Source organism: Anomaloglossus baeobatrachus, chromosome 5 (assembly GCF_048569485.1).
Source record: "Anomaloglossus baeobatrachus isolate aAnoBae1 chromosome 5, aAnoBae1.hap1, whole genome shotgun sequence".
Lineage (NCBI taxonomy): Eukaryota > Metazoa > Chordata > Amphibia > Anura > Aromobatidae > Anomaloglossus > Anomaloglossus baeobatrachus.
The window spans coordinates 257,506,813-257,517,794 of record NC_134357.1 but is presented as its reverse complement, the minus strand read 5'-3'; the positions used below and the strand labels follow the sequence as shown (position 1 = coordinate 257,517,794).

General features: G+C 44.3%; 1 protein-coding gene across 1 annotated transcript in view; it reads right to left on the bottom strand.

The window, feature by feature from the left end:
- Positions 1-1,314: 1,314 nt before the first annotated feature.
- LOC142309937 (T-box transcription factor TBX10-like) overlaps positions 1,315-10,982 on the bottom strand; it is a 136,880-nt gene continuing 127,212 nt past the window's right edge. Inside the window, exon 7 of the mRNA XM_075347405.1 lies at positions 1,315-2,331. Coding sequence (XP_075203520.1) covers positions 2,262-2,331 — 70 coding nt within the window. The 3' untranslated portion in view covers positions 1,315-2,261. The remainder of the gene's footprint in view (positions 2,332-10,982) is intronic.

Here is a 10,982-nt window from a genome sequence, read left to right as displayed (position 1 = left end):
CCGGATCCGAGCGCCACTTGAGAAGCCCCGGTTACCGCAGCGGAGGTGGCACCCGTCCGCGACAACTTTACTATAAAGAAAAATACATGGATCGCACATCCCAAAACATACATTGATCTAAAGCCGTTAGGCAAAAAATTAAATAGAACATGAGGTTCTTTGTTACCATTCTGATCAGACTGTATTAAGCCCACTGCCACATCACGGTGAACCTGTTGAGAGGGTCCCTATTCTAAACCTTATAGTGTGGCACAGTGCACTAACCACTACTGCAGTGACAAAAAAGGCTGACCCCTCTTGCAGTCTCCTGCTGATTAAAATCACCTGTGCCAAATGGGGGGAGTGCAGATCCAAGCAAAAAAAAGAGGGGGGATAGAATGTTGTATAACACACTATAAAGAAAAAGACATGGATCGCTCATCCCAAAAAATACAATGATCTAAAGCCGCTAGTCAAAAAATTAAATAGAACATGAGGTTCTTTGTTACCATTCTGATCAGACTGTATTAAGCCGACTGCCACGTGAGGTGAGTGAGTGAGTGCACAGCTCCTTTCACTGTGTGCTGGTACTGTGTGGTGGCCGCTGTTGTGGTGGTGTCGTGTCAGTGGGGCCTGGAGCCATGGGGGCTTCGCCTTGCAGCATGGGTGCTGTGATGCACCAGGTCACCTGCCCTGCTGGTCTTTTGTCACTGCAGCAGTGGTTAGTGCACAGTGCCGCACTATAAGGTTTAGAATAGGGACCCACTCAGAGGTTTGCCGTAACGTGGCAGTGGGCTTAATACAGTCTGATCAGAATGGTAACAAAGAACCTCATGTTCTATTTAAGTTTTTGCCTAACATCTTTAGATCATTGTATTTTTTGGGATGTGCGAGCCATGTCTGTTTCTTTATAGTGTGTTATCCCAAAGATAATAAATTGAGCATCGGATGGGCATCCAAACTGCAGCTCCATATTGTGATGAAATTGAAAGTTCTCCATTCTGTTGATCGGTCTGAGCGGTCCAGCAACCACTGTTCAGTAAGTCATCACATATTCTTATGATTCCACTGGACAACCCCTTTCATGTTATCTTCACAATACATTTTCCATACATGCCAAATAAACCCAATGGTGGTCACAGCAGTACAAGAAGAATTGGTAACATAAATGATGTGATGATAAATGTGAGCTCTACAATGAAGTCACAGAGGGTGGTATAAGGAATTACATTAGTGTTGGTCATAATGACTACTATGAATACCGTAATAATAACCAGCAGTATAATTTACAATACATTGCGCTTTATTGGCTGCACTTATACAGTTTCAGTGAGTTACATTATTTTTGTGATACAAATATCTAATCTGAAAAATACATATCTGAAGGTGAAACAAAGTAATTTTTGTTTAAGGTTAGAAAATAAGATATAGATAGAAAAGAGTTTTAAAATTCCTGGCTCCCTTCAGTCACCATTAGGGCGAGCTTTAGAGATTGCCACATAATGTGCACAGGTTATACTCAATAATAGCTGTGTATGTAGAAAGCTCCTCCTAGTGGTGACTGCAGGGAGATAAAATTGTATCATTTAACTCAGTGGAATATTTTATTTGTAGCTCAGACCTTCTCATAAAAGGATAATTAAAGGATTATTCCCAGAATCAAAAGTTATGCTCCATGCATAGGTTAGGGAATAACATACTGAGTACTGGGGGTGCAACTGTTGGGACTCCTAGTGCTCCTGAGAATTGTGTTTTCTTCAGCAGTCCCATAGTTATTGAATAGTATTGAGGTTGGATATGCACACCTCTGCTCCACTCAAGACAGGTTGTTCTCAGGATTGCTGAGGGACCAAACAGTCTTACTCCCATTGATCAGTAAGTAATCCCCTATCCTATGAATAGGGAATAACTTTTGATTATGGGAAGGAATGAAGTTTACCACCTTCATGAAATGATTAAACAATTGGCTCTAGGGCACTTTCATGTATTCCTCATCGTTTATTAACTTTCAGGACAATCTTCATGATGATCCAATGGTTATAACTATCTTCTTGATCCATTTTGTCAGTCCAATTCAGACAATTGCTCAAGCAAAGAAGTAATTTGCGATTAAACTTCAAAGAGATCCACCAGACAAGAGCAGACACACATGTCCAGCACAGTACGTCATCACATCTACTCGTGGACATTCTCTCTAAGCACACACCAGAACATTTTTCTGACATGGCTGCAAAAATTGCATGCATACAAACACTTGGAGGCTCCAATCATATGTAAGGAATTCATTGTTCAGTATGATGCATGAAGTAAGTTTCGGAGCCTCGAGGGGGGTGGGATTCCACATTGTGCCATCTGCAATAAATGAACAGAAATTAAGTTTCTTAGTGTACATGAAATTAGGAGCAGATACAACCAGCACCACCTACCTGGTCTATCTAGTACTGTGGTAGACAACTGGCTTCCCACAGGTGCTCACCCTATGGCTCCATTCCTACATTGTAATGCCCTCTCTTGCTCAGATCAAGAAGAATGAGGATACCTCAAAATGGGGCTCATACATTACATTAGCCAGTGCTTCATCCACTCCTACTCCCTTTATTCCTTGCCCATCACTATTTAGATTATGTTTTTCCAGATCTCTTAGAGGTTACTTAATTTACCTAACTTTGGGGCCTACTCTGGTCATTAAAGGGTGTCTCCAGATTTGAGCTCCAATTCTGCAGTCACGCTATGCACTATGTGACATCAGACTTCTGATTCCTAACAGTGCAGTCTGCACACTGTCAGGATTCACCGGTATTACTTTTAAAAGACTGAGATCACATGACAGAAGCTAGGCGCTAGAGATGAGCAAACCTGTTCGATAAAGGTTCGTCACTTTAAAATTTGGTACAAGATATAGCCTGTTCGGGCTTGGTAACACTTTCCCCAAACGTCGGTAATGTGCGGTTTTGTTCGATCACTAATTGCTTTTTAAAACAATGCTTTTCTAATAACATGTTATGCTTTTGGATAGGATTGTGGTGTAGTATGATGAATGGGGGATGTATTTAATGAGCGGAGGGGGTGGGGAGTCGGAAGAAGCCAGACGCGTGCAGCACCATTTTTTTCCGTTTTTGTAATCTTATTCACGGATAAGCCAATCACAGCGCAGCAAATATCTACAAGGTTTAGACACAAGGGCTTGTCATTGGCTGCCTAAGTCACATGTGGATCTGCATATAAAAAGAGAACATGCAGTGTCACTGCCATTTTGTGAATATAAAACATTAGGGAAGATGGTGCCATCGGTCCTGCCAGCGGGGCTGCTAGACACTTAGCTTAGCTAGGTTTTTAACCCCTTAGCCTCCGGGCGATTTTCCGTTTGTCTGTGTTTTTGGTTTTTTTTGCTCCCATTCTCCCGAGAGCCATAACTTTTTTATTTTTCTGTCTTATCTTACCATATAAGGGCTTGTTTTTTGCGGATGAGCTGTACTCATATGTATATTTTTCTTTTTTTTAACCCTTTAATTTTCAATGGGCCGAATGGGGGGTGATTTAAACTTTTGGATTTTTTTAAAAAATTTTAAAACTTTTTTTTTATTATTTTACTAGTCTCCCTAGGGATTGATCGCTCTTCCATTTCTCCAGATCACAGCTACACAGCTGAGATCTCGAGAAAAGCTGCTTTACTCTCACACACTGCCCTATTCCGGCAGTGAGAGAAAGTTACTCATGATAGCTATAGGAATCATCACATGACCTTGTGCTACCATGGCAACCACCGGAAGTCACGTGATCACATCCGATGGAGGTGGGTAAGTTATACTTATGGCAGCGTGCTGATACATCTCGCTGTTAGAATTTCACAGCGAGATGTAAGGGTTTAATAGGCGCGGGTGGAACACGATTCCACTCGCGCCTAGCAGGCACACATGTATGCTGTTGAAATCAGCTGACATGTCTGCGAATCGCCGCGGACTGCCCACGTCATGTGTCGTGAAGAGATTAATGATAGGTAGTAGAGATAGATAGGAGATTGATGTGTAGAATAGGGATGTGCAGTGTAGGAAAAGCTGTGTGCCACAAATTGGCATCCCTGGTACACCTTACATTGTACTAGAAAACACCACGTGTATTAAAAATAACCACATATCCCCATGACTAACAACCATGTGCCAAACTAATAACCATTGTTTACTGTGGCCCATGGTTATTATTCATGGGGATATGTGTTTATTTTTAATACACGTGGTGTTTTCTAGTATAGTGTAGGGTGTACTAGGGAAATTTAGGGATTCCTGTCGGTGAATGGGGGCGCCACATCCCTAGTGCATCATACCCTCCATTGCTAGATAGGGATAGACATTTAAGGGCTTATTAGGGCCAGTGTATTTTCCTCACCTTTACTTCTACCTTGTTGTTGTTGTTGGTTTTTTACAACATTACACTGTATTGCACGCTACCTAAGTTGTGTTGTTGTTGGTCATCTGACCTTTTAATGTTATTATTAAAAGTTAAATTTGAACTGGGCCTTTTCCTTTTGGTTTCTTTTTTCACTGTACCTCTCTACTATTGGCTGTGGCCTGGTTTTCAGCAAGAGGCCTACTTCTTTCACTCATGCATCTCTTGATTTTTAAAATGAAAATGCCAACCTACATCTTGTGTGTTGCATGGACCATAATTCCCTGCTGTGCAAACACACAACTGGGAAATGGGGGGAGCAATTTATGCCACTGTCCTGCTGTCTGCCTAAATGTTTTTTAAATATCAAGACTCCAAAATGTGTCTCCAAGTTGTGTCTTGTCTGTATTGCCAGGATTCTGGGAGCAAGAGGCCTACGCCTGTCACGCAATCAGGCAGTGCTTAAAATAATATGCATTGGAGAACACAGTCACACAGCTGCAGAGTTGTAAACCACTATCCAGACCCAGTTTGATTAATGGTTGTCTTCACTGAACCTGGAGCCAGGGAAGGACATGTGCGATAATGGTGCAAACCTGGTGGTGGAACTACGCCTGGGTGACATCACATGTACACTGCATGGATCAACCTGGTTGTACCGAAATTTCTTGGGCACTACTCTGGCCTGGATTTGCTGCTGTGTGCTAACTTTTTAAAATTAAAAAGCGAGCCCACATTCTGTGTGTTGCATTGACTAAAATTCCCTGCTGTGCAAGCACACTATGGGGAAGTGGGGGAGGGCAATTGATGCGACTGTCATGCTGTCTGACTGAATGACTTTTAAATGTCAAGACTCCAAGATGGGTCTCCAAGTTGTGTCTTGTCTGTACTGGCAGGGGTATGGGAGTGTGCCGCCTCCGTGGCAGCAGCCGAGGTGCTCGGATCCGAGTTCTCAGTGGTTCGAGGGTCTCCGGACCCGGGGGTCGTGCGGCCAATCAAATGAAGGTGGTATTTACAAGGGATTATAGAGTTTGTGATGCCACCCGTGGTGTGTGGCAATTAGGAGTACCACTGCTGCAGTTGGGAGTACCCGGGGATGATGGAACAGGGCAGCAAGTTGTTAGAACCATGCACGGGTAGCGGGGTATTCCCTGGGACTCGGTGTGTGGGGAATAAGGCCGTGGGATGCAGGGATCACTCTTGTACTCACTCAGTCCATTAAGCAGACACTGATAACCGAGTAAACCAAATTTCTGGACACCGCTGCCGCTGAGGGGAGCTAGTTCGGGTCTTGTCCCCAATGGTGCTGCGTGACCTGCCTCCTGGCACTACGTTTACTTCTCTGGTGGTCCCGGTAGTGGGAAACTTGCCGGGTCCCGCTCCCCACTGTGGCTAAGCGTGGGAGCTTGCTCTCAGGGCTCACGCTTGGGATTTTCTGGACCGTTTTGAATGGAAAGTCCTATCCCCCTCGTTGCGCTAGTGCCCCGATTTTGGAGTGGTTGGGAACGAATCTTGAAGGCTTTGTTCTCCATGGGTAAATTATGGGTTGCATGCAGCTACTCCCCGACCTAGGGTCCACGTACCCCGTCGTGCCTTGGTCCCAGCCCGGTGATGGTGCAAGGCCGCCGGCTGTCCTGCTCGACAGACTCAAGCCCCTTGCCATGATCTCCTGCAACCAGGGGTCCAACTCCTCTAGGCCCAGACCACCGTCTGCCACCTAGACAGTCTCCTTATGGGAGTTCCCGCTCCCGACCTCCTCAGAGCTCCTCACAGCTCGAGGGCTACTCTCTAACTCTTCACTCCTACTACTACCACTCTACTGACTACACTCCTCACCTCCCCTCCCTCACCCCCCAAGTGGGCGTATCTATTCCACTCAAGCCGTCCACTGGTGTGTCTGGTGGGTGTGGTGCAGGGTGGATCTGGGATTTGATTAGCTGATGTAGGCAACACCATTTGGTAAAGCTGGTGTCACACACAGCGACAACGACAACGACGTCGCTGCTACGTCACCATTTTCTGTGACGTTGCAGCGACGTCCCGTCGCTGTCGCTGTGTGTGACATCCAGCAACGACCTGGCCCCTGCTGTGAGGTCGCCGGTCGTTGCTGAATGTCCAGCTTCATTTTTTGGTCGTCACTCTCCCGCTGTGACACACACATCGCTGTGTGTGACAGCGAGAGAGCGACGAAATGAAGCGAGCAGGGAACAGGAGCCGGCGTCTGGCAGCTGCGGTAAGCTGTAACCAGCGTAAACATCGGGTAACCAAGGGAAGACCTTTCCCTGGTTACCCGATATTTACCTTCGTTACCAGCCTCCGCCCTTGCTGCCAGTGCCGGCTCCTGCTCTGTGCATATGTGGCTGCAGTACACATCGGGTAATTAACCCAATGTGTACTGTAGCAAGGAGAGCAAAGAGCCAGCGCTAAGCAGTGTGTGCGGCTCCCTGCTCTCTGCACTGTGACATGTAGCTGCAGTACACATCGGGTTAATTAACCCAATGTGTACTGTACCTAGGAGAGCAAGGAGCCAGCGCTAAGCGCGGCTCCCTGCTCTCTGCACATGTAGCACAGCGACGTTATGATCGCTGCTTCTGCTGTGTTTGACAGCTAAGCAGCGATCATAACAGCGACTTACAAGGTCGCTGTTATGTCACAGAAAATGGTGACGTAACAGCGACGTCGTTGTCGCTGTCGCTTAGTGTGAACCCAGCTTTAGGGACCCATAACCAAGAGGGAGGTAGATACTGCACAGGAGGGTAGATTGTGCAATACCCTGTGACGACCTGATAGTCCAGGGGCGTTACAGGAGCACCAGCCCTACACTTATCCATGTTATGTAAATAAAAGCTTATAACCTGACTTTAAATTCATCCATTGGTTTCATAAAATTACTCTTTTGAAAGCTGAAACCCTCCCAAATTTGGTTTAGGTGATGAAAATAAAGTTGCTGCAAAACTGAAATATTGATCATTTAATGAACACAGAAAGGTCAGATTTTGGCAAGACAAAAGTTTTGTCACCCACAGAAAATAATGTGAAATTGAAACAAATAGTTAACTTCTAATACAAAGATATGTTGCATAACATTGGTGAATGAAGTTGTGGTGCTATTAGAGCCATATTTAATATTTTGTGTGACTTCCATGAGCTTGAAGGACTGCATCCATGCGGTTCAATAATGATTCATACAATTTTATTGATGAAGTCATCAGGAATAACAAATAATGCAGTCTTACATGCCTCCCAGAGTTCATCTAGATTCTTTGGTTTTGTCTTTCAACCTATCTCTTTCATCCTACCCCAAACATGCTCAATGATGTTCATGTCTGGTGACTGGGCTGGCCAGTCCTTGAGCACCTTGATCTTCTTTGCCAGGAGGAACTTTGTTGTAGAGGTGGATGTATGAGATGGAGCACCATCCTGCTGCAGAATTTGACACCTTTTAGGCTATGCGCGCACATAGCGTTCTGTCCCTGCAGACATTTCTGCAGCGATTTGAACAGCACACGTGCACTTCAAATCGCTGCAGAAAGAGTCCATGATGAAAAAAAAAAAGCCAATTCCATGCGCTCTGAGTGCAGCCCCTCCCATAGACAGAGTGGGGGCTGCATGCAGAGTGCACGGAATAAGTGACATGTCACTTCTTAGAACGCACGCTTCGGGCAGCAGCCGAAGCACTGCGTTCTAATACACCACGTGCACACGTCCCCTGCATAATCTTCATAGATTATGCTGGGGACGCAGGACGCATGCAGTTACGCTGCGGTGCAGATTGCAGCGTAACTGCATGCAAATACGCAACGTGCGCACATAGCCTTATGATTGCGAATGTAAGAAGTAGCTAATGTTAGGGTGAACTCTTAACCAGAGATCACTAGTTGCCTACTGCCTGGCCTAATTGGTATGGACCAAGTGCATGCGTAAAGAAATCACACCAGACACAGTCGGATATGAAATCTCTTCTTGGTCACAGTAAAGATGGCACCGAACGGAGCGAGTACAGAGCATGCATCCTCTTGATATAGGCTAGGGGCGTACACAAGTTCAGATATGCCCATTTAGTGGGACAGTTCATGGCCTAGCCAATGGGGAGATCTGTGTTACTGTTGATGGGCGGGTCTGACTTCAGTGGATGAATCCATGATGATGGTGATGGGAGGGACGTCATCTGGTGGATCCATGCTGATGGTTTGGTCTGTGATGTCATCGGGGACCATCTTTGAGTTCCTCTGAAAATTGACTGGCTTATATATAGAGAATTGATTTAATTGAACACACTTCTCACAGTGCTCTATGTCCAGAGGTTAATTAAGTATTTCATCTTATGGCTCTCCTCAACACTAATACTTCTTGATATTTTAGCCTATTGATATTGTATTCCACCTTGCAAATGTTTCGCACACCCCAATACTGAATGTAACCCCAGACCATGATCTTCCCACCACCAAACATCACTGTTTTCTGGATCCATGGTGTAATTCAACTGAAGATTCATCAGAGAAATCCACCTTCTGCCACTTTTCCAGCGTCCATCTGTTTAGCAGTCTGTGGGACTTGGCAAGTGCTACACAATTTTTTAAATGCCTTTTGTTTAGTGCTGGCGTCTGGGCACTGATTCGACCATGGAGGCCGTTTCGAGACAGAATCCTACAAACTGTTCTAGTTGACACAGGGACTTGAGGTAACCAGGCCTTTTAGAGCTCTGCTACAGTGGAAGAGGGGCTGGCTTTGGATTTTCTAACCAACAAACGTTCCTCCTGAGTAGTTGTCTTGTGGGGTCTGCCAGACCTAAGCTTCTCAAAAACATCTCCAGTCTCTTCAAGTCTTTTTTTAATTCTTTGTACTTGACGTTGAGACACATTGAAGGTGCCAGCCACCTCTGCAGTGGATCTGGTCTTCAGCCTCTTGATAATCAAAGCTTTTGTCGGAGGGTGGATTTTTGGCATGTTGTCAGAAGTCAAGTTGCAGTTCAACTGAAGGTTTGGGGTGCTGGGTTTCTTTTTATACACACCCACTAATTAACCGATCACTTAGTGAGCACAGGTGAGAATGTAAACTAGGATTGGGTGCATTATATGGCAAGGCAACAAAACTTTTGTCTTGCCAAAATCTGACCTTTCAGTGTTCATTAAATGATCAATATTTCAGGTTTGCAGCAACTTTATTTTCATAACCTAAACCAAATTTGGGAGGGTTTCAGCATTCAAAAGAGTAATTTATGAAACCAATGGATGAATTTAAAGTCAGGTTATACAGTAAGCTTTTATTTACAGAACATGGATAAGCGACAGAACTTATGTCAGGGACTGTATTTAAAACTAACTCATCCAGGATTTTAATCCTATCTAAAGGTGGATTCCCAGGAGAACCTGTGAACCCATGCCCCAGATAGATTTTCTGAGACGGAGCTTCTCTGTCTGCTCATCCACGTGGAGTGCTGCAGTCTGTGGATGACCTCTGGTGAACTGCTGCCTCCAAGCGCTGGGACCGCATACAGCGCAAAGACTACAGCAAATCCCTGCAGCAAGAAAAGCCCTCCAGATGGTGTTTGTCAACCACGTAATCTGCTCCGGGCACCTTACATGTGCCTGGTGTGTTATTGTACCCCTACTACACTCCATTGTGGCTGTGGCTGGCCGACATATTGTAAGTGTGAGGAGGGCTGACAGACCAGGGGGAGTACGGTCTCCATATAGCACCATCTAAGTAATCGGATGTCTGGAGCAGACTTACAGCAGGGATAATCACGGAAGGCTAAAATCAATATCTGGGGAACAGTTAACCACCATTGACTATTCTAAAAAAATGTACATTGCTCTACTTATATTTATTCAACGGAACTATATATACATACATCTAATTAGTGGGACTAGCTTTATCCTGGACCATCTAATTTTTCTAATTGCGGAAAAACTAAAGGAAAATTAACCCTTTCTTGTCTTAAATTGAACTAGAGGAGGTAGCCACTGGCCGGGGCTCCACTTATATTTTAAAATTATTATTATTACAGCTAATATATTTGAATATAGCTCATACAGATTTATGTGTTCTGTTTATTATTATTTTTGTGTGAAATGTTACTTGTTATTTTACACATTTTTCGAGAAAAATACAAAATAAAAAACCTTTTTTCGGTCTATTAACAATAACCTCAGTTTAGTGCAGATTTTTATATATATAATTATATGTTTCAATTCCATTAATAGGCAAAGAGAGTTTTTTGCCATAATCTAGCTGCAAACTGTAGTTTTATTGGGTCATTGCGCTGGTCTCTATCCTTACGGATTTACGTTTATTGAGACCCTCTGGCTAATAGAGAAGTAACATTAGGGCCATAGATGTAAATTTGGGTGCTATTCTTGTAAACATGGTATCATGAAATCCAATGCAGGACCATGTCTTTGATGCCAGGGCATGAGAGGATTTACAGTATATTAGAATTGGTTGAATGTAGTATAAACGCAGGACTGGTCTGGAAGTAAGTATGCAGAGTAGTGTTACGAGGCTTTGATCATTAACAGCTCCGACTAAGAGTGGATTCTGGGGTCAAACCTATGTGCTGAATTGTACTTGTGGTTTTGATCTGCCTGGGGGCCATACAATTTTGCGTGACATCATGT